At 57.3% G+C, this 23,163-nt stretch overlaps 1 protein-coding gene across 2 annotated transcripts; it reads right to left on the bottom strand.

Annotated features, from left to right (window-relative positions):
- Positions 1-2,095: 2,095 nt before the first annotated feature.
- HS3ST6 (heparan sulfate-glucosamine 3-sulfotransferase 6) lies at positions 2,096-22,005 on the bottom strand. Of its 2 annotated transcripts, none has more exons than XM_082360440.1 (2): positions 20,580-22,005; positions 2,096-2,852 (listed from the first exon to the last, which is right to left on the bottom strand). In XM_082360440.1, exons 1-2 carry the CDS (start codon positions 20,789-20,791, stop codon positions 2,237-2,239), a joined length of 828 nt encoding a protein of 275 aa, XP_082216566.1. In that variant the 5' UTR covers positions 20,792-22,005; the 3' UTR covers positions 2,096-2,236. The 2 variants fall into 2 exon arrangements, with proteins under 2 accessions (XP_082216566.1, XP_082216565.1); XM_082360439.1 differs by lacking the exon at positions 20,580-22,005 and adding an exon at positions 7,988-8,526.
- Positions 22,006-23,163: the final 1,158 nt, after the last annotated feature.

Raw genomic sequence — 23,163 nt, forward strand, 5'->3', positions numbered from 1 at the left:
TTATTTCTTTATTTTTGGCTGCATTGGGTCTTCGTTGCTGCGTGTGGGCTTTCTTTAGCTGTGGCGAGCAGGGGCTATTCTTTGTTGCGGTGCGAGGGCTTCTCGTTGCAGTGGCTTCTCTTTGTTGCAGAGCACGGGCTCTAGGCGTGCGGGCTTCAGTAGTTGTGGTTCGCGGGCTCTACGGCGCAGGCTCAGTAGTTGTGGCGCACGGGCTTAGTTGCTCTGCGGCATGTGGGATCTTCCCAGCTCAGGGCTTGAACCCACGTCCCCTGCAGTGGCAGGCGGATTCCTAACCACTGCACCACCAGGGAAGCCCCATTGGAGTGTTTCAAAATAATGGGGTCTGGTTTACTCTGAAGACACCCCTGTGGCTGCCATGCGTGCAGAGAGCTCATCGCCAGAGAACAAAAGAGGTGACCTGAAGCCATCCGCTCATGAGATGGTGAAAGTTTGGACACGGTTATGCCCGGGGAGAAGAAGAAACACGCAGGGACCAGGCTGAGAACAAGGCCAGGGATCAGGGGTTGTCCTGCCTCCCCTCCTGCCCCTGCCATCCGGGACAGGCTGCCATGCCATCCGTAAGTGGGTCCCCGGTCCAGGGAGTGGGGACAGAGCTGCCAAGGCCAGTGCTCACCACCCAGCGGGATTCCAAAGCAGAGCATCACCCCTCCTCACCATCGTTACTGCAGATTGTGCCAGCCCTCCCCCATACCCACATCAGAGGTCCGCAGCAGGGAGGAGGCTGTGGGTACATCTCCTCGACATCTGCCCACATCTGCCACCACATTCCCACCAGCCCTGCCCCTGGCCTGGCCCATCTGATACAGACCCAAGGCCTGGGGAACAGGGGTCACGGCCAGGTCCTGCAAGGGCCCAGGGCATGCCAGGCCTGGGCCTAAGGGGCCCTGGAGGTCATTGTCAGGGCAGCTGGTGGGCACCTGGCAGACAGCACTGTGGCCAGGAGCTGGTGACAGTCATTACTGAGAGGCCCTGCATTTCTGGGGGGAGAAGGATGGACAGGACACCCCAGCCTGCCTGAGTCTGGCCTAACTTGGTTAAGAGCTGAGCTGGCAGCTGGGCTGCAGCTGGGTGTTCATTCTTGCCCATCCCCAGGGGAAGAAGCTGAATAAACAACACAAAAGTGGGGCATGGAGGGCCTGGGGGAGTGGGCGTGCTCTGCAGTCTGGTGGGTGGGGACTGTGGTGGGCAGTGCCTGGGTGGGTGACGCATGGTTGTGCAGGGAGCTCCTTGGAGGCTGTTAGAAGAAACATGCTGGGACTTCCCTGGTGGTGAAGTGGTTAAGAATCCACCTGCCAATGCAGGGGACACGGGTTCGATCCCTGGGCCAGGAAGATTCCACATGCTGCGGAGCAACTAAGCCTGTGCGCCACAACTACTGAGCCTGTGCTGTAGAGCCCATGAGCCACAACTACTGAGCCTGCATGCCTAGAGCCTGTGCTCCACAACAAGAGAAGCCACTGCAATGAGAAGGCCACGCACCGCAACGAAGAGTAGCCCCCGCTCAACGCAACTAGAGAAATCCCGCATGTGGCAACAAAGACCCAACGCAGCCAAAAAATTAATTAATTAATTAATTATTTTTTAAAAAGAAACACCCTGCACACAGGAGTCACCTCATACCCGCTGTCCAGAGATTCCACCAGGTTTCCAGGAGGAAGTGTCCAGTGGACACAGGGACACAGAATTAGCTGAGGTCATGGGTGCAGCCTGAAGAACCGGACAGACCCAGCTTTAATCCTGCCCCACCACTCAAGCAACCTGGGCCCTCAGTTTCCCCATTCGGAATACGGGACAACCCAGCTTGGCATCCCAGGGCTGAGAAGAGAGCCTGAGGGTGGTCTCCAGAATCACCAGGGCTGAGCTGTATGTCACCGAGCAGGCCCCAAACCTCTCTGAGCCTAAGTTGCTCACTTGTGACAGGTGGCCAAGTTCACTGCCCACCTCGAGGGATAGACAAGGATCGGGTTTTTAACCACTCCCAGCATGAACAGTGCCCAGTAATGTTAGCTGGTAGGATTATCATCCCCGCAGGAGCTGGCACCTCCAACCCCACCCTCCAACCCTCAAGGGCACGTAGAAGAACACAGATCCAAACTTTATTTTGTAAATATTTCTCTCTGCCCAGCCCTGTGTACAGGGCCCACTCCGGCTGGGTGACAGGCATAAATTAAGGTCACTGAGCATCCCCAGGCAGGGCGTGGGTTCCCCAACCCCATTAGTCCCAGCCGAAGTCCTGGCCGGTCATTTGGTAGAACTTGCGGTTAAAGGGCCGGTAGAAGGCCCGCAGGCGCTGGACCATGGCCTCGGGCACACGCGGGTGGGGCCGGCCCTTGGACTTGCCCAGGCAGCGGGGACGGCCGCTGCCCTGGGCCTTCTTGAGGCAGGGGAAGCCCTTGGTGGCGTTGAAGTAGAAGTGCTTGTCTGTGACGACCCGCTTGAGACCCAGGAAGTCCTGCACATGGCCCAGCTCCCCAGCTGGGTCGCTGACCAGGCGCTCACCGCTGACAAAGAGGAAGCGGGACAGTGGGAAGTAACGCAGCCAGTTGTCCAGGTGCTGGGCGTACAGGCCGATGCGCACGGCGCTCCAGGCCGTGTCCACGGGGCCCAGGCCTCGGCGGAAGGCCAGGGTGCCGAAGCTGGGCAGGCCCGGTGTCTTGGAGAGCATTTGCGCATAGTCAGAGATGGCCCGGGTCACGGGGTTCCGCACGACCACGATCAGCTTCGTGGCCGGGGACATGCCGTGGATGCGGCGTGGGGCCTCCCGGGTCACGAAATAGCTGGGGGTCTTCTCCATGGTGATCTGCCCATCCAGGGTGCGGGGCATCAGGCTCCTGTGGGAAGGTGGGTGGAGAGGGGGGCATGAGCAGGTGCTGGCCCTCCTCCAGCCCTCCCATGCTAGACCGGCCCCCAGGGGCCCAAGACTAACCTCCCCTTCCTCCAGGGAAGCCCTATACCTACAAGACAGGCGAGGCTCCCCATCTCCCCTTCCCCACCAGGCCCACCCATCCTAAGTGCCTGGGTGGGCAGCCTGGAGTGTGGGCCGTGAGGGCACCCAGCCTCAGCACAGGCTCACAGTAGGGGCCCATCCTGCAAGGCTATCCACACCCCTCCCAGAGCTTGACTGCACCCCAACCCTGACACTGCTGTGCCTCTCACCCCAGACCCAGCACTCCCCAGACTTGCCACCCACAAGGCTCCACCCACCCTCCCCACCCTCACAGGCCCCTGCACTGTAATTACCCCAGTCACACTTTCATTAAGTGGCTGATGGTGTCCCATGAATTAGGCCATTAGTTATTGACAAGTGTCCCTAAAAGTGGGCAGCTGCCCCTCCTATCACTCCCTCCCCTGTATGGCGTCTCCCGCCTTTGATGGCAGCCCTGCTAATTCTCCCCGACCTGGGCCCCCCAGAATGCTGAAAGCCACAGCGCAGCCCAGGACACTGGAGAGGTCAGTGAGGCAGCCTGAGGATCTGTCTCAAGACCCCAGCCACCTGGGTTGCCCAGACCCGGCTTGGAACCCATGGTGCAAGGCTGCAGCTGCAGCATTTCCGAGCAATCCTCTCATTCTGACCAGGGGTGGGGGTTGGGGGGCACTGACCCCATCCCAAGGTTCCGGGGGAGTCGGCTGGTGACAGACCCCTGACAACCCCAAACCTGGGGAAGCCCATCCTAGCACCCCAACCAGGCAGGCCAGGGACCCTGGGTAGCATCCTGAGGCCACCCTGCCAGCCAGGTAGAACAGGGTGGGGAGGGGCAGGGTGCAGCGGCAGGGCCAGCTGAGCAAACAGCTCCGAGGGAGGGCTGGGAACTAGGTCAACAGAGGCAGAGGCTATCAGGCTCTGTGCTAGGGATGGGTTGGGGGGGGGGTCTCTGTCCCCCATGTCTGAGGGAGCTGCCCCCAATCCCGCTGACAGCCCTCAGGACTGGCCCCAGCCAGGAGGGTGACACACAGGACAGAATTCAGGTCTCATCCAGCCTAGTGACCCCCAGACTCGAGCTTCTGAGAGACAGTCTCCTCTTCCTGCTCAGGCCAGTTGGACACCCAGGTGTACAGGCACACGAGTTGGGGTGCTCAGCTTGGAGGGTGCTGATGTCGGGACTGGAGAACATGCACACATGAGTCCCAGGCATGCCGCCGGCTCCCCTGACACCAGCCTCTTGGCTCAGGGGAGTGGGGTGGGCTGCACGGTCTGCCGGCTGTGGAAGCTGCCCTTCCCCTCAAACTAAGGCCCTGGGCAGAGCTGGTCTACAGAAGTCATGGGAGACAATTCTGCTCCCCCCATGTCCCAGGAGTAATCTGGGACTTCTTCCACCCCACTCACTGCCCCATTTGAGGCTCAGAGACGGAGCAGGAAGTGCTGGGGTGGATGTCGGCTGCAGCTGCTGGGAGGCGGTGTTGGCTTGGCTTCTGCTCCCAGGAATCCAGGTGGGAATTCCACCCAGCCCTCCCTGTGAATAAGTTCAAAGAGAACTTGTGTGGGAACAAGGCCAAGGGCTGAGGTTCAGGACTGCAGCCTGGGGTAGCCAGCTCAGGGAACCCCCCTTCCCACAGAGGGAGGACAAAAGAAGGGGGATTTCCCAGCACTGGACCTCGATGCTGAGACCCACAGACAGAAGCCAGTGCCGACAGACGTCATCAGAAGTCACCGCCCTCCCTTCATCACCCTCCTGAGGGAGGGAACCAGCCCTGACTGCTCTGGGACCCTCCTCACCGACCTCTGACACCCCCTTCCCATCCCTTTCCTCCCCCAGGTGCCCAGTGACCCCAGGAGCACCCTCTTTCCTTCTCCAGACTGGGCTCACATGGTTCTGAGTAGCCCCACCCCTTCATGCCTGCCTGGGGGGAGGGGCTGCAAGGAAGCTGACAAAAATTAGAGGGACTTTAGCACCCACTGCTGTTTTCTCTCCAAGGAAGTCAGAGGAGAGGAAGTCAGGGAGGTGCCCCCAGCCCCACCGTGGAAGGGGGATGGGAACGGGGATGGGGGAGGCTGACTTTCCAGGCCCACTCTTGCCACAAACCAGCTTTGAGATCTGAGATCTTTGGGATCAATTACTCACCCTGCCCGGGCCTCAGAAGCCTGTCCCCAGCCAGCCAGGCACAGAGGAGGGTGGGGATGGGGGCTTCTTGGGGGTGGGAGAGACTGGGGAGAGGATGAGAGGAACAGGACTCTGACCCCCACACGGCAAACATCTGACAAGTTGCTCTGCGGACACTCCCTCCCTGCTCATCTGGTCTGCATTTCCCTGCGGCTTCCATCCAGCCCCAGGCGACTCTCCCTCCTCTGTCTCAGCCCCACCCCCACCCCCCTATCCTGCACCTCGCCTGGGCCTCATCCAGCGGGGCCTGGGACTCAGCAGAAACCAGCTATGGTTCCTGTCTGGAACAACACAGTGTCAGGAGCCAAGGGGGTTGCCCTACCTGCATCCCTCCTGGTCTCTGTGCTTTTCCAAAATACTAAGGTCAAAGTACAGCCCCCACCTGCCCCCAGACAGGGTACCCCCTTCTGAACTGAGACTTGGGGGTGTTTGTCTGTGTGACCCCAGCACCTGTCAAACAGAAGGTGCTCAATGAGTCAGTGACTAGATGAACAAATGCTGTGTGAGCTTGGGGACACTTGGGGGTCACGGTCCCCAAGAAGGAGGATCCTCAAGAGACTGAGGGATGAGTTGAGGCCCAGAGAGGGGGACCGGTTTGGCCAAGGTCAACTTTGAGCAGCCCAGCACCCCTGCCAAGGCCAAGGGAAGGGCCAGAGTCACTGCCTGGTCACAGCCCAGTGGGAACAGGTGTCTCAGAAAGTCAACTGGGGGCACTGGTCACTGCTCCTCTACTCACCGCCCCACACCTCCACCAAGAACAGGCTCTGGAGGCTGGGCCCAGGGTCCTGAGAGCAGACAAGGCCACCAGACCCTCCCTGCCCGGGGGCTGGGCGTCCTCTTTGCAGCTGGGGAAACAGGCAGCAGTGGGCATTTTCAGAGGTTCACTGCACACTCACGGCTGGTTGGAAGGACAGTCAGGTTCAGAGGCACAGGTGCCTGTGAGCAACACCATGCCCATGTGCACACACATCAGCGCACGGCCTCGTCCCTTGTAAGGCATGTGGACACACGCACTCCAGAAGCTCAGCCCTGCACCAGCCAGTGAAGGGTCAGCACTAGCCAGCCCCGAGGGACAGCTCCGGATTAAAGGGGCGGAAGCCATGGACCTGACCCTCTGCCTCCTCTGCACCACCCCTCCCCCCAGTGCGGTGGCTGGGCTGAGGAAGGAGAAAGTCTGCTCTACCAGACTTAAACAGGCTGCTGAATCATCCCACTCCCATCTCCGGCCTCAGGGACACCAATGTCCCAAGAGCCCCTCCCCTGTGCTGAGGATCTGACCCCGAATCTGGGTCCAGCTGGCTTCCTCTCAGGCCCCTTAGGCTCCCCAGACCAGTCCCCCAGAGCTGGAGCATGTGCCCAGGGAGGGCCTGGATGGGCTCTCAGGATCCCTGGCTCTTTGGGAGCCTTTTTAGGTCTAAACCCAATTCTAGACTCTCCTGCAGCCCCTCATTAGCCCAGCTTATGGGGTCAGTAGTGAGCTCTGAAATTTGCACTATGGTTAACAGTGTGTCCTTCCCCTTCCCCATCCTCCCCCTTCCCCCCTCCTTCTCCCCTCCTCCTCTTCTTCCTCTGCACAGAAGTGAGGAATTAGGGATGCTTTCAGATGCTGAAGCACTGTCAGAGTGGGGTAGTGGTCTCTCCCTGAGTGCTGAGAATGCAGGGATTCAGACAGTCGGGTCCAGGGATGGACTCACCTCCCCCATCACCACACAACTTCCCTAGACCTCTGACAGCAGCAACCCTTCAGAGTTCATGAGCCAGAACCCCCTGTTCTCAGTGGGAACCCTCCAAACCCATAAGTAATTTTGATGCAAAAAAGCAAAGATAACAAGGTGGGGAGGGGGGCAGGGTGGAATCTGGGTACAGAAAAACTGGTAAACCTGGAGGTAAAAGTCTCAGTCCTGCCACCCCCCACTCACCACTAATTCACCAGGTGACCTTGGGCAGGGTCCTCTCTGGCCCTTAGGGGCTTGGCCCAAGCTTGGGGATGAGGCTGGTGCTGTGGGGAGTGGGGTGACTCACCCTCCATCTGTAAGCCCTCATTTCCCCGAAGGAAGGGATAGGGCGCTGAGGCAGGCTTGTGCCCGACTGACAGAGGCAGAGGGCAGGGCCTCACACTCATCCTTCGGTGCTAACCTCGGCAGGGAGGGGCTGGTGTTTGACCAGCCACCAGGACAGGTTACTTCAGCTGTGGCTGGGTGCTCCCCCACATTCCACCACACTCCCCAAGGCCATACTGGGTGGGAGTCAGGGCAGCTACAGAGCCCCATGACATGAGGCTGGGGTCCCAACTCCCATCCCTGGGCATTGACTCAAAGGCACCCTCCTCCTTTCTAAAGACCAGACTTTCTCCAGACGCCCAGGACTATGGAGAAGGATTCCTCTCTCCAGGATCAGGGGTCTTAGGGGTGGGGAATGGGTTGACAGATACTTTCTAGGAGGCTGCAGGGAACCCGGAGACCCTTTCTTAAGGTAACTGACCAGAGTTCAGACATGCTCCCCTCAGTGATGCAGGGGAGAGGGTCAACTGAGCATGAAGCATTTCTAAAGCACCTCAGACCCCACAGGCTCCAAACTACTTCTCAGCTGGAATCGCACTCTAGCTCCGAACCAGGGCTTTCCCTGGAGTTTTCAAAGTTTCTGGGAGTCCATGGCCAGTGACCGACCCTCTTTTCCATAAAACCTGCTGCAGGAGGGCCGCGTCCTCCCGGTCAAGCCTCAGCCCCCACGCAGGCTGGTCTCAGCCCCAGAAGATGCCTGGAGTCCTCGCCCCGCGGGGTCCCCAGTGAGACCCCTGGGGCACACCACGCGGTTTCCCAGAAGGCACCCGCCAGGAAGCCGATGGGGCGGACGGGACGAGCGCTCACCGGTACCAGGCGAGGCCGCGCTCGTAGCACCTGTCGAAGAAGTGGGGCTCCGAGCCGAGCGCGCGGACGTCGGGGTGCAGCCGCAGAAACTCCAGCAGGGCGCGCGTGCCGCCCTTCTTCACGCCCACGATAAGCGCCTGCGGGAAGCGCCGGCGGCCCGAGCCACTGGCCACCGGCAGGCCGGACTTCCCGGGGCTGCGGGCTGCGAGGGGCGGCTCGGCGGGCGGGGGGGCCGGCGCGGGGATGCGGCCGGCCGGCGGGCAGCGGCCGGGGAGGGCGCAAAGGCAGTAGGCTCCGAGCACCAGAGCAGCGAACAGCAGAGGCGCACGGGGCGCCCGAAGCGCGGCCCCGGGCCCGCCCCCGGCGCCCTGGCTGCCTCCTGCCCCGCCGCCCAGACCGCCGCTACCTGCCATGGGGCCACACCGCTCCCAGGCCTGGGAGCGGGGGCTGCAGGAGGGCGCACATCCCCGCCCGCGCCGCGCTCAGTCCGCTTGCGCCCGGCTTCTGCTCTGCGCCCCACTGCCCAGTCTTCTGGGAGCCGGGAGGGACCAGTGCTAGGGCGGGATGCCCCGCCCAGCCCAGAGGCCCCGCCCCGCTTGAACCACTGCTCCACCCGGGACTCGCCGGCACCTACGGGCGCCGCGGCACGACTCCGAGCCTCAGTGACTAGCCGGACGCGCCCGCTCGGAGACCCCAGGCCCCAGCCCGCTCGGGATGCGGCGGCGGCAGATTGGGACGCAGGACGGTGACAGGACTGAGCTGCTGGCCAAAGGACCCGCTCTCAGAGGGCCGATCGCTGCCCCTCCCGGACGAGGGCAACGCGGCAGGTGCGCGGGAGGACCAAGTGGGCCAAGAAGTCGCGTGCACCTGGCCCTAGTGCGCAGAGGGGTTCAGGGAAGGTGGAGGGAAGTCTGCGGCGGGAATGGGGCGCATCTTGCTGATAGTTGGCTTGCCATTGCCATGCATCAGGGTCACTAGCAGGGCGGTTGGAGAGGACTAGCCAAGTTGATTACCATTTTAAAGTCTGGGAGACAGGCTCAGGGAGGACAGGCGTCTTTTCCAAGGGCCCAGTGAAATTCAGACCTCAGTCTTCTGACCCTTTTTACCATGTCACACGGTCTGTTTGTGCAGCCTCGTCCACCTGGTGTTGCCCTGGGATGTCAGTGACCCATCTCTGGCGCTGGCAAAGCGGCTCCTATTGGAGATGTGAAGGATTCGGGAGACCTGTGCTGGGGAAACTAGAAGGAGGAGCCTGGGTCCTGTCCTAGGAGCTTCCTCTGAGGGGCAGGGAGACTCAGGGGCCACTCCCAGTAATGAGACCTCCTGGGCGCTGGACACTCTGCGGGAGTTTTATGCACCCCCAGGCTCACTGAACCCCAGCCCAGCACAAAGAAGTCAGAGGAGAGCTGGCTGGGAGAAGGTGAGCACAGTCCCAGGTAGAGACAGAATGGAACCCATGTCCTGCCTTTGCCTCTACCCCAGGCTTCCTGGCCTCAGGGTTGGTGCAGGTGGGCATGGGCTCCCCGAAGAGGCCAGCCTTCCTCCAGCCAATGCCCAGAGACTACTGCCCTGGCTTCTGCTGGTTAATGGGCTGTTCCTGAGCCTAATGGTATCTGGATATAAGGGCAACCTGGAGCACTTCCCCGGGGCAGGGGCCTCCATGACCCACCCAGAGGTAGCCTTGGCCGGAAGAGGGCTCTGCAGAGCCAATGGGTGAAGACCACTGACCAGGGCCTCAGCCCAGTTCCCAGATGCCATGCCTGCATCTGCTTGTTAGGGCATGACTCAGCCAGGAGCCCCGTCTGTGGGGTGTTGGCACAGTGCTGTCTGGGGTGCATGCCGGCACATGCAGGGTCACAGGATGTTCTTCTTCTGGTCTAGCTTAAAACAGGATTTGTTCCAGACAGTCTGGTTCTCCTTAGAGCCACCCACTCCACCTGCAGCACCCACCCACAGCCTCAGCAGCCACCACTCAGGGCTCCAAATTCCAGCTTTAAAACCTGATGGCCCCTCCATCTCCCTGCCCAGCACAGGCACTGGTTAGGCACCCCCTAGCCTTTGCTCATGCTGTTCTCCCTTCTGGGAATGCCTTTTCCTTAATCCCGCCCCCCACCACACACACACACACACACACACACACACACACACTCACACACACACACTCACACACACAGATACACCTTGAGGACTTTCCAGGAAGAACTTACCAAGAACAGCAGGACACCAAACATGCTGGGGGTGGGGGAGTGAGGTCCAGGACAAGAGTCAGCTTGGTGTTTGGCATCTGATCCCCTCTCTCCACCCACCATCTGGTTCTCAGGTGAGGGGTGGGTGCAAATCTGAGGACATCCACGATGGCAGCCTTGGGAAGTTTGTTCACCAGTGTACCTCACAGAGCCTGGTACCTGATAGGCACTCAATAGAGACAAGCCAGTGGAAGGATGGGAGTGGAGAGAGAGAGGCTGAAGAAGGCTTTCTAGAGTAGGTGATTGTCAGGCAAGGAGCAGGACAGCATCCCAGTCGGCTGGGGAAAGGCCCAGTAGCAGAGAGCATAGTGATGGGATGGGGGTAGCGAGGAGGAGGAACGGGGTAGAGCCGGGGCTCATCCCTGGGGAGTGGGTCCCAGCCTCATCTTTCTCTAGCACATGGCCTCAGGCTCCTACCAGCCCAAACCTCTGGTCCCTAAAATAGAAACTTGACTCTGAAGGAAGAGCTTCATTGAAATGCAATTCCCATAACATGCAATTCAGCCATTTAGTTTCTCAAATTCAATGGCTTTCAGTATATCCACAGTGTTGTACAACCATCACCACAATAAATTTCAGAACATATTCATCACCCCAAAAAGAAATCCCATACCCGTTAGCAGTCACTCCCTGTTCTCCCCTCCCCCAGCCCCTGGCAACCACTAATCCACTTTCTGTCTCTGTGAATTTGTCTCTTCTCCACATTTCATATAAGTGGAATCATACATTATGTGGCCTTTAGCAACTGGCTTCTTTCACTCAGCATAGTGTGTTCAAGGATCATTTATGTTGTAGTGTGTGTGTCAATGCTTCATTCCTTTTTAGGGCTGAAAAATATTCCACTGTATGGATGGATCACATTCTGTTTATCTATTCATCAGTCAATGGACACTTCGGTTTTATCCACCTTTTGGTTATTGAGGATCATGCTGCTGTGAATGTTGATTTACAAGTTCTTTTGTGGACATACGTTTCATTTCTCTTGGGTATATACCTAGGAGTGGAATTGCTGGGTAGACGGTAACTACATTTAGCCTTTTATGATGAGTCCTTTTGAAGGTTAAATCTGGGAATTTCAGAATCTACATCTCCATGCTCCTCACCCCCAGAGCTGCTGCCTTCCCTCCTCCCCAGGATGTCTGAGTGGCTCCTCCACTCTGCCTCTGCCCTGCTTTGCCATCAGAGTCCAGCCCCAGCTCCCCGCTGTGTGACCTAGAGGCAGTGAATCCCCCTCTCTGAGCCACAAGGTGAAAAGTCACTTTGGGGCCCCAAAAGAGACCAGGCCATGGGGGCACAGGGTGGGTGGCTGTCCCTGTGCCCTGAGAGGGTGGCTCAACTCCTGCCCTGTCTGGTCGCGCCTCCTGTCAAGAGAAAACAGGTGTCAGCCAGGCCCTTCTGCCCAGCCTGATCTCCCCTGGGGCCCCTCAGCTTCGAGGGCTCCACATGGCCCAATTTCAATTCCCCTTTTACCTTGTCTGGACCCCCATGCAGGATGGCCAGGCAGAGGTCCCTCCTTAGGCCAGCCATCAGATGTGCAAATAAGTCGGGTCTGATGTGGCATCCAGGAAGGAACAGGGAGAATGTGGGAGAGGAGGTGGACTGAGCCGCGCAGGCTGCTGGGTCACATACGCACCATCCCTGGGGGAGATGACAAGGGGGGCCAGAGCAGAGGGGATCAGAGAGGGCAGGTCTAGGAAAGGAGTCCTGAGGAGCAAGGTCATGGTGGGAGGAAGGCCCAGCCTGGCCTCACAGATCCATGACCCAGCTACCCAGCTATGTCTGTGTCTCCTTCGCATACTCTAATTATTTCCCTGTGGGTGATTTTGATCCCCATCTATCTCCTCCACCTACCCATGAGCTCTGCAAGGGCAGGGATGGGGTCAGTCTTGAGCCCTGCTGTGGCTCCATGCCTAAGCATGTTGAGTGCTTATGAATGTTTGTTGAGTGACTGAGTAACTGACTCTGTGTGTATGTCTGAGAGAGTCTAGGTGTGGACCCCTCTCCCACGCCCCTCTCCACCTCCTTCCCAGCCTGTCCCCTCCGCAGGGTGGGCACCCCCAGCCTAGGCCCCCACAGCATCGCAGGGTGTGCAAGCAGCTGCCCCACTCTGGAAAATGATTAATAACACCGTGCAGTCCCTCCCTCTGTGGGGGACAGCTGGGGGAGATTTCACACATTCGGGCCTTCCAGAAACTTCCTCCCTTAGAACCACACCCTTACCCCCCAGACCCACTCCCACAGCCTGCTGGGATTCCTCAGCCTGCAAGGGGAGCCGAGGGGAGGGGGCTGTGGCCGAGGGCGGGCCCAGCTGTCCTTGATTGGTGTGGGATTTTTCCACTTGAGATGCCGGATTCGCCGGAGCACATAGAGGATGCAATTTCCTCCTGGGGAGGGACCCCTAAGAGACGTCTACCCACCTACCCCCAGAGCCCAGTTCAGCCTGGTAGGGAACAAGGGGGCCAGGAGGCCATGGGGAGCGGGGGGGTCGTGCAGCACAGTACAAAGCTGACAGCAAGAACTTTTTAGGCGATGAAGGCTGATTCAATCCCAGCTCTACCCCTCCTAGCAGGTGACCTCGGCAGGTATCCAGCCTCTCTGAGCTTCATTTTCCTACTTTATAAAACAAAGATGACACCAGCCCCCACCTCTTTGGGTGCCTGGCTTCTAAGCTCTTTATGATAAGGAGGTAGTGGACATGTGACAGTGACCCTGGCACAAGAAGGGGTGCCCTGAAGCTGCTCCCACCCTGAAAGACCTAAGTACTTCATAATTCATCCTCCTGGGGGTCCAGGCTGCAGAGGAAAGGCCTCCCTAGTCTCAAGGTGTCCAGCCAGCCTGGCTTGCTGGAATCCAGGGTCTTATTCCTGGTGACCAGCTAGACGTGGGGACACCGTGGGACACAAGGGTTTGCCAGGGCAGACAATATTTCCAGCATCAGGAAGGACATATGAATGGCCCCTTGGCAAGGAGTGGAGAGGAGTGAGGGCTTCCCCAGCCACCCTGAGCGGTCACACACATGCACGGAGCCTGCCTAGGGCTCCAGGGTTTGCCAGAAGGAGCCGGACCCCTCTCCTGCACAGGGATGGCCCCCAGCTTCCTTCCAGCCGCCCTCACTCCTTTCCCTTGGGTCTTCCTGGAGGGCTCAGCACAGACAGAGGGCCGTTTGCCACAGGTCCCTGCTTCTCCAGGAGAGGGCAGGGCTCCGGGTTCCCAGGATGCATAACTGGGCCTGCAAATTGCTTCCCACCCACCAGCCTGGCCCAGCTCAATTTACAACAATCCTTCTAGGCTGGCAGTCCCAGCCCTGCAAAGAGGAGGGCTGGTAACAGCCTTTATACCCAAGGTGAGTCTAAAGGGGGAAGAAAGGAGGGTCAGACAGAAACAGGACTCCCTCTGTCCCCACCCCATCCCCACCTCCTCTAGCTTCACAGCCCCACGCCAGGCCTCTGGGCGTGGGAGCCTCTTGGCATCATGAGGAAGGCTGGGAATCATCTAAGAGGCTCCACATTAAGCCACTGGGGCTCTGTGGCCAGGTCTGTCCGCCTGTGCCCTGGTGAGGGTCCCCATGGACTGCAAGCTGACTGTGAGCACATTCTGTCAGGAGCAAGGGACCCGGCGCAGGCTCAGGAACCCCATGCTCTGCAGAGGGCACACGACCACGGGCGTATACACACACACACACACACACACACACACACACACACAGAGGCAGGAGTGGGGTTCAGAGATCTGCTGCCCGGCCCCAGCCACTGTCCCTCACCCAGTGTGGAGAGCCCCAAGTTTGAACCTCCCTGCACACGAGTGACCTACTCACAGGTGCACGGCCAGCACAGCCAGTGAACAGTATCCCCACGGAGGGCCACACTCCATCCCACCGCAATTCCAGGAGAAACACCCCATGCCCACAGTTGGCCAGACAGACATACAGACAGGTATGCAGCCAGTCTTGTTCAGCTGGGGCTCAGGAAGACCCAGAACCCAGAGCCCAGGGCCGAGCATCTTGGGGCAGGTGCCTGGCACTCTGCCCTGCTCCCCACCAGACCCCTCCCTAAGCGGCAGGCTTCCTGCTCTGACAACAGGACCTTCAAAATTGACTCCCACCCCCTCCTCAGAGAACAATGACTCCATCCTTGTCCCCTATACCGGTCAGCACTGTCCTTCCTCTGACTCTAGCTTCCCTGTCCTCCCCCAACTTCCAGACACACCCCAGGGGCTCCAGTCTCAGAGATGAGGTACAAAAACCCTCACACTCTTGAGACTAAGGGACCAAAAAGCCACTGCAGTCGGAGATGGGATGGGGAGCCCAGGGCCACAGGCAGACTGCATCTCGGGGTGAGGCAGGGCAGAGCCCACAGTGCCCGCCTCGTCTCTGCTCCAGCCTCCAGCAGTGCAGCCGCCAAGCCCTTTGCAGCCAAGAGGAGCTTGTAAACGTCCTAGTTGGAGATGAAACATGATAAGACATGAAACCAGGGGCTGAACCATGGATACTCTCCACGGTTTTACAAGGAACAAATCACGCCTAGAGACAGGTGCTGGGGGTGCTGAGGGGCTGGGGTGGAAGGAGCTTATAGACAGGTAACCCTCAGTCCCCTCCCCAGCAGCCTCCCCTCCTGTCTGCTTGGGAGGCCCACCAACTGTCTTCCCTGGGCTTCTTGCCCCTAAGCTCCTTAAGCAGAGCCCTAGTGCCCAGGGCCAGGGTAGAGTGACAGGTGGTCCTGGGGTTCCTGCATCCACCAGGGCACAGATTCACTCATGCAGATGTGTGGTTCACTCATCCTGAGACTGTGCAGCCCCTGCAGAGGGAGCGAGCAGAAGTTTGATGCACATTCACCTGATGCTACCTTGGGCAGCACCCCTTCAGGGCTCCGTGTTTGGGGTAGGGAACGAGATTACCCCATTCTAGAATGGACTCTGGCTGGCCTAGAGGCCCAGGTGCAGGGGTTTGGGTGCAGGGACTGTGGGTAATAAAAACAACACAGTTATGATTTTTTAAAAAAAAACACTGCTGTCATTTGTGGAGTGGGAAATCAAGACAGTGGGGGGGATGGTTCTGTGGAGCCTCAGCAAGCAGAGCCAGTGGGAACCCCTGAGGGAAGTTACCTGGTCTGATGATTATTTTGCAAAGACCACACCGGTTGGGACAGCTGAGAGCTGTCACTATTGTGGGGGAGAGAAGTGGGCAAAGATGCATGGGAAGTGGAACTCCAGGACTTGGTGCCCCCGGGGTGGGCCAGGGTGGCAGCAGGTACAGTGAAGGCGTGGAAGGGCCACAGCCAGAGGAGGTTGGGGGCATCAGAGCAGGCGGGTCCCACCCAGCTGCCCTGGAGAAGGGGCTGAGCCTTGGCTGGGGCTGGGAGCGTCCTGTCTCCACCTTCCCCCAGCCCCCAGCTCTGTCCCGCTCCTGCTGACTCCGGCCTCGGACTGCTCGCCCCGCACTAGTCACCGTCTTGAAGCCCACCAGATGCGGCCCCACCATCACCGGCCGCCGCACCCTCGGACGCCAAGAGGCCTCGGCCTGTGTGCCGGGCACTGGCATGTTGGGTGGGCGCGACCTGGGGGCCAGGTGATGCCGGCGCCGACCACTGGGTGCCGCGGGGAAGCGCTGCCGGGGCGCGGGGCTGGGCTGGGACAGGGTGGGCCGCGGGCGTCGCGAGGGGCACCGGGTCGGGCTGGGGCCGGGGCGCGGGACGGCGAGGATTAGGGGACGCGGAGCCGGCCTGGGGTGCGAGGCCACTGGGGCGCGAGATGTGGTTAGGGCGCGAGGACCCGGCCCGAGTGGGGGTCACGGGAAGGGGCGCGGCGTGGGGGGAGCTGGGCGCAGGGACCCGCCCAGACCGTCAGAGCTGTCGCCGCAGCGCCCCCGGCGGCGCCACGGGGAACTGCAGCACCCGCTCAGGCCCCAGCGCTCCTGGGGCCTGAGCGGCCCCTGCTGGTCCGTCCTGCACACGGTCCCTAGGCCCACTTGCAGACGAGGGGGCCTTGAGGACCGGTTGACTCAGAAGGGGGTCATAGCGCTAGGCCCCCTACCAGGGCCTTGTATGGGGGTGGGGGCACGGTGGATGACTTGGCGGTGACCGCTGACTTCTCCGGGCTGCCACTTCCACTTGCCGGCCCGGCCCACGTGCCCGCATGAGGTCAGGGGGTCCTGGGACCTACCCACAGGACCTGCCCCGAGCAGCACTCCCCCCAGGGTCACGGCTTTCCCTGGCAATTGTCACTCAGAAGAAAGGAAGGCCTTGGATGAGCGAAAGTCCCAGTCATTGTCAATTCACTTGTCTGTTCCGCGTTTATTGAGCTCCCTTCTGAGCCGGTCCCTGCCTCCAGGCTGGGGATCAGCAGAGTCCCAGACAGATTTCTTCTTTCTCCCACTGGTCCCCTGCCCAAGGTGCCCTGCCCTGCCGTGCTGTGCCTGGGCCTGCTGGCTGCTGTTGGCTGGTGTCGGCAGAGCACCAGGAGCTCTCTGCTCCCAAATGCAACACTTGGCTCCAAAGGCTGTGTCCTAGGGGCTCCACCTGGCAAGGAAGGGGGCACGGGTGGGGAGCAGAGGGGGATGGGCTCTCAAAGAGCCTTTTGTTTCTCAAGAGGCAACTGGGGCTGCAGGCCAGAGGTTATGATGTAACCCAGCAGCGGGGGGAGGGGTGGGTGACATGATTCCATCCAGCCCTTGGCAGAGACACTGCCCGGGGGCCATCCATTTCCAGGCTCGCGATGTGATGGGACCTCGGGGTCCTGGGGCTCACCCTCCTCACTCCCCTTCTCCAAGGACACTGCTTGCCAGCTCCCACCCCCCCCCCAGTTAACCACCATGTACAAATGAGCGTGGGGCCCCTGGGGTGCAGGCAGCCAGGCACTGCTACTCACAGCTCCCTTACCAGTCTCACCGGCCCCAGCCCCAGCCCACCTGGGCACCAGCAGATCTTCCAGCCAACCCTGCTACAGGTCTGAGCCCAGAGACGCAGCCCCAGGGGCATGGCCTGGACACATTGGCCCAGTTTGCAGGAGGAGGCCAGCCTGCTCTTGGGCCAAGTTCACGCTCTGGGAGCCCTCTGGGCCAGTATGCAGAGCCAGGAGTGCTGGGAGAGGTGAGCAAAGTCCAAGGTCCATCCTGGCCCTGGGGCCCAGAGATTCCTGCTGACCATTCAGCTGGCTCCCTCCCCACCCCTAGCCACCTTCAACATGCCTGCTGACATCAGACTACACTCAACAAGTGGTCATGACCTTCCCAGAGCCACCGTTTGTCATTGGGGGTGAAGAAGAGAGGAAAGGGACAGGTGTGGACAGAGAGGACCTGAGGCTGAGTAGTCTCAGGCAAGTCCCGCCCCCTCTCTGAGCCTCCTGTTCCTCTCCTGGAGAATGAGTGCCTGCCCCACCAGGGTTAGGGTAGAGCTTCAGCACAGTGATGCCCATGAAGACACACTAAGCACTCAATAACTGCTCACTTACAGTGGGCTTGCCCTGGGCCAAAGCTGGCTGCTAGACTTGGCGTGGGCAGGCCACAGGCTGGGCTGGGACAGTGCCCCAGGGCCAGTAATGACCCCAAGTGACAAGGCTCCACTTCAGCCGGTGACCAGCTTGGGACACAGAGGGGAGGTTGGTCAGAGATACGAGCTGGAAACACAGGGTTCTCTGCAACCCCAGGGGGATTTTCTAGCAGCTGCAATCAGTGCTGGCCCCCAGCAGGGCAGAGATGGAGAGGTTTTCTAGACAAGGAGGCTGCCGCACTGTGGGGAGGGGATGAGCTGCAGGAAGCCCCTCCTGAATGGGGCTCCTCCGCATTGGCCTCCTTGGTACTTTGTCAGTGCTGACCCCTCCCACCCGCCACATACCTTGCCCTGATCAGCGGCTCAGGTCTAACTCATAGAGCAACATGCACTCAGAATCCATGCATCTACGCCACCTTCCTGCCCCACCCCCCATGGCTTTCCCGTGCCCTCACCCAACAGGGAGACAGGCTGGGTTCCCCAGACAGGGGAAGGTTATGTGCACCGCCCAAGGTTGAGAAGTAAGCCGGAGGCCCACCAAGGCCCAGCAGGTGAGCCAGCAGCCCCTGCACAGTGACCCTGTGCCACAGCAGAGACTCCTGACCTGTGGCTGGGGGTCAGGGAAGGGGCAGCACTGGCCTCTCCCTCCTCCCTCCCCAGCCACACCAACCTCATCTGACCACCTCTGCCTTCACACCTGCAGGCTCCACTCTGCCCCATGTGGGGTGCTCCCAGCTGCTGAGTAGGTCTGTTCCAATCATGCACTCAGAACTGGAGGAATAACCGCAAGATGGGTTTGGGGACCCACTAGACCCACTGTGAAATGGACCTGAGCTAAAACTCCATTGACCACCGGGTCTCCATAAGCCCCTACTTGACACAGTTTGTGTGTCCTGGAATTGGTATCAGTCCAGAGCCAGTGTCCAGTAGTCCCCAAAATGTCTGATTACTTCCCTTTCCCTAATGCACAGTGGCCCTGGTATAGGTCACTTTGGAGAAGGCTGGGAGAAAGATTAACAATCTAAATTTTTGGTGATATAGCAGGGTCCTTCCTCGAGGGGTCCCGCCTCTGGTTCATTCAAGGTGTTCTGGGCATGTAAACTGGCTCAAGCCTGGGAATTGAATGAGGGGTCATGACTGTCTTTATGACTCAAGTTATACTCTTGCTCACTTGACCTAGAACTCTTCTGCTCATTAAGATCAAGTGAGAATTCAGCAGGCTTCCGATCTATTTCACTTCCAGGAGCACCCTGCCCCACTGGCCGACGCTGTAATTCTGTGGGAATCAGACTATTCTGACGGCCGCTTTGCCTCTGCTGGCCATCACAGTGAGCACCGCTCCCTTGCCTTTGGTCACTGAGAGCCGCCACGTGGTCCTGTCACCCCGGGATCCAGTGACCCCCGTGAATTTCAGTCTTTTGGTTCAGTGGCAGCAGGTCTCCTGTAATTCCTGGCCTACAGAGAAGAGTGATCACAGAGCGCTTCTACGATGCTGGGGCTCCGCGCACAAATTTTCCTCACAATCGTGGTGAGAGGTGTGCTGTCTGGATCCTCCAAGGTGGGAGAGCAGGTCCTAAATGACAGACCCACTCTAACTTTCCAGTCTCCCTAAGGCTTTGGATCCCTCCTTCCATTGAACCAAGGCAAGTCTGGCATTACAGCTCATTCAGTGTTGGCCACTTTTTGGTCCATGTTTCAGCCAACCAACCAACCAAACCATTCGAGCCCTTTCTGATCCCCCAAGCTATATCATTAAACCCAGAATCTCTGCTTAGTGAGCCCCTATCAATAAATTTGCCCTGACCCAACATTATGTTCCTTCCAACCTTATCCCACCCTTAGTATCCATTCCAACACGTTCCCTGGATTTCTGTCAAGATAAATTGGGGGGAAGCCACCACAATGAGAAGCCTGCACACCGCAACGAAGAGTAGCCCCCGCTCGCCACAACTAGAGAAAGCCCACGCGCAGCAATGAAGACTCAATGCAGCCAAAAATAAATTAATTAATTAATTTTTAAAAAAAAGGTAAATTGGGAAAGTCGTGTAGTTCTCTTGGAGTACACCACACCTCCTCACAGGGCCCATTGTGCACATCCTCCTTCAGGGCCTGGGGCAGGCCAAGCCCGCGGCCTTCTCAGGGCCTTTGCATATACTGTGGGAAGCTCTTCTCCTTGCTTCTGTCACCTTCGCTGCTGAGCTGGCATGACCCCTCCTTGGCGTCCCCCTCCCTGACCACTGGGCCCCAAGCACCAGCCCCCTAATTGCTCCCCCGCCCCCATATTCTAGCGTCTCTCTCTGCTGTAGTTATACATAGCCCTTCTCTTCATCTGGCATGAACTTACTGTCTCAACTATGCCTTAAGACCTTGAGGGCAGGCCCTGAACCAAGATGGCGGAGTAGAAGGACGTGCTCTCACTCCCTCTTGTGAGAACACCAGAATCACAACTAGCTGCTGGACAATCATCAACAGGAAGACACTGGAACTCACCAAAAAAGATACCCCACATCCAAAGACAAAGGAGAAGCCACAATGAGACGGTAGGAGGTGCGCAATCACAGTAAAATCAAATCCCATAACTGCTGGCTGGGTGACTCACAGACTGGAGAACACTTATACCACAGAAGTCCACCCACTGGAGTGAAGGTTCTGAGCCCCACGTCAGGCTTCCCAACCTGGGGGTCCAGCAACGGGAGGAGGAATTCCTAGAGAATCAGAATTTGAAGGATAGTGGGATTTGATTGCAGGACTTTGACAGGACTGGGGGAAACAGAGACTCCACTCTTGGAGGGCACACACAAAGTAGTGTGCACATCAGGACCCAGGAAGGAGCAGTGACCCCAGGGGAGACTGAACCAGACCTACCTGCTAGTGTTGGAGGGTCTCCTGCAGAGGTGGGGGGTGGCTGTGTCTCTCCGTGAGGACAAGGACACTGGGAGCAGAAGTTCTGGGAAGTCCTCCTTGGCGTGAGCCCTCCCAGAGTCCGTCATTAGCCCCACCAAAGAGCCCAGGTAGTCTCCAGTGTTGGGTTGCCTCAGGCCAAACAACCAACAGGGAGGGAACCTAGCCCCACCCATCAACAGTCAAGCGGATTAAAGTTTTACTAAACTCTGCCCACCAGAGCAACAGTCAGGTCTCCCCGCTACCAGTCCCTCCCATCAGGAAACTTGCACAAGCCTCTTAGATAGCCTCATCCACCAGAGGGCAGACAGCAGAAGCAAGAACTACAACCCTGCAGCCTATGGAACAAAAACCACATCCACAGAAAGATAGACAAGATGAAAAGGCAGAGGGCTATGTACCAGATGAAGGAACAAGATAAAACCCCAGAACAACAACTAAATGAAGTGGAGATAGGCAACCTTCCAGAAAAAGAATTCAGAATAATGATAGTGAAGATGATCCAGGACCTCGGAAAAAGAATGGAGGCAAAGATCGAGAAGATGCAAGAGATGTTTAACAAAGACCTAGAAGAATTAAAGAACAAACAAACAGAGATGAACAATACAATAACTGAAATGAAAACTACACTAGAAGGAATCAATAGCAGAAGAACTGAGGCAGAAAACGGATAAGTGACCTGGAAGATAGAATGGTGGAATTCACTGCTGCAGAACAGAATAAAGAAAAAAGGATGGAAAGAAATGAAGACAGCCTAAGAGACCTCTGGGATAACATTAAATGCAACAACATTCGCATTATAGGGGTCCCAGAAGGAAAAGAGAGAAAGGACCAGAGAAAATATTTGAAGGGATTATAGTCAAAAACTTCCCTAACATGGGAAAGGAAATAGCCACCCAAGTTCAGGAAGCGCAGAGAGTCCCATACAGCATAAACCCAAGGAGAAACACGCCGAGACGCATAGTAATCAAATTGGCAAAAATTAAAGACAAAGAAAAACTATTGAAAGCAGCAAAGGAAAAACGACAAATAACATACAAGGGAACTCCCATAAGGTTAACAGCTGATTTCTCAGCAGAAACTCTACAAGCCAGAAGGGAGTGGCATGATATACTTAAAGTCATGAAAGGGAAGAACCTACAACCAAGATTACTCTACCTGGCAAGGATCTCATTCAGATTCGATGGAGAAATCAAAAGCTTTACAGACAAGCAAAAGCTAAAAGAATTCAGCACCACCAAACCAGCTCTACAACAAATGCTAAAGGAACTTCTCTAAGGGGAAACACAAGAGAAGAAAAGGACCTACAAAAACAAACCCAAAACAATTAAGAAAATGGTCATAGGAACATACATATCGATAATTACCTTAAACATGAATGGATTAAATGCTCCAACCACAAGACACAGGCTTGCTGAATGGACACAAAAACAAGACCCATCTAATATGCTGTCTACAAGAGACCCACTTCAGACCTAGGGACACATACAGACTGAAAGTGAGGGGATGGAAAAAGATATTCCATGCAAATGGAAATCAAAAGAAAGCTGGAGTAGCAATACTCATATCAGATAAAATAGACTTTAAAATAAAGAATGTTACAAGAGACAAGGAAGGACACTACATAATGATCAAGGGATCAATCCAATAAGAAGATATAACAATTATAAATATATATGCACCCAACACAGGAGCACCTCAATACATAAGGCAACTGCTAACAGCTATAAAAGAGGAAATCGACAGTAAAACAATAATAGTGGGGGACTTTAACACCTCACTTACACCAATGGACAGATCATCCAAAATGAAAATAAATAAGGAAACAGAAGCTTTAAATGGCACAATAGACCAGATAGATTTTTTTTTTAATAAATTTATTTATTTGTTTATTTATTTTGGCTGTGTTGGGTCTTCATTTCTGTGCGAGGGCTTTCTCCAGTTGCAGCGAGTGGGGTCCACTCTTCATCGCGGTGCGAGGGCCTCTCACTGTTGCGGCCTCTCCCATTGCGGAGCACAGGCTCCAGACGCACAGGCTCAGTAGTTGTGGCTCACGGGCTTAGTTGCTCCGCGGCATGTGGGATCTTCCCAGACCAGGGCTCGAACCCATGTCCCCTGCATTGGCAGGCAGACTCTTAACCACTGCGCCACGAGGGAAGCCTGACCAGATAGATTTAATTGATATTTATAGGACATTCCATCCAAAAACAGCAGATTACACTTTCTTCTCAAGTGCGCATGGAACATTCTCCAGGATAGATCACATCTTGGGTCACAAATCAAGCCTCAGTAAATTTAAGAAAACTGAAATCATATCAAGCATCTTTTCTGACCACAACACTATGAGATTAGAAATGAATTACAGGGGAAAAAAACGTAAAAAACACAAACACATGGAGGCTAAACAATACATTACTAAATTACCAACAGATCACTGAAGAAATCAAAGAGGAAATCAGAAAATACCTAGAGACAAATGACAATGAAAACACGACGACCCAAAACCTATGGGATGCAGCAAAAGCAGTTCTAAGAGGGAAGTTTATAG

Source organism: Balaenoptera borealis, assembly GCF_965194805.1.
Source record: "Balaenoptera borealis genome assembly, chromosome: 16".
NCBI lineage: Eukaryota > Metazoa > Chordata > Mammalia > Artiodactyla > Balaenopteridae > Balaenoptera > Balaenoptera borealis.

Bases quoted from the DNA above. Each gene is read 5' to 3' on its own strand.
- HS3ST6 (XM_082360439.1), bottom strand. From the start codon at position 8,400: ATGGCAGGTAGCGGCGGTCTGGGCGGCGGGGCAGGAGGCAGCCAGGGC. The intron at 2,853-7,987 runs GTGAGCGCTCGT...ACCTTCCCACAG, and splicing joins CGCGGCCTCGCCTGGTACCG to GAGCCTGATGCCCCGCACCC.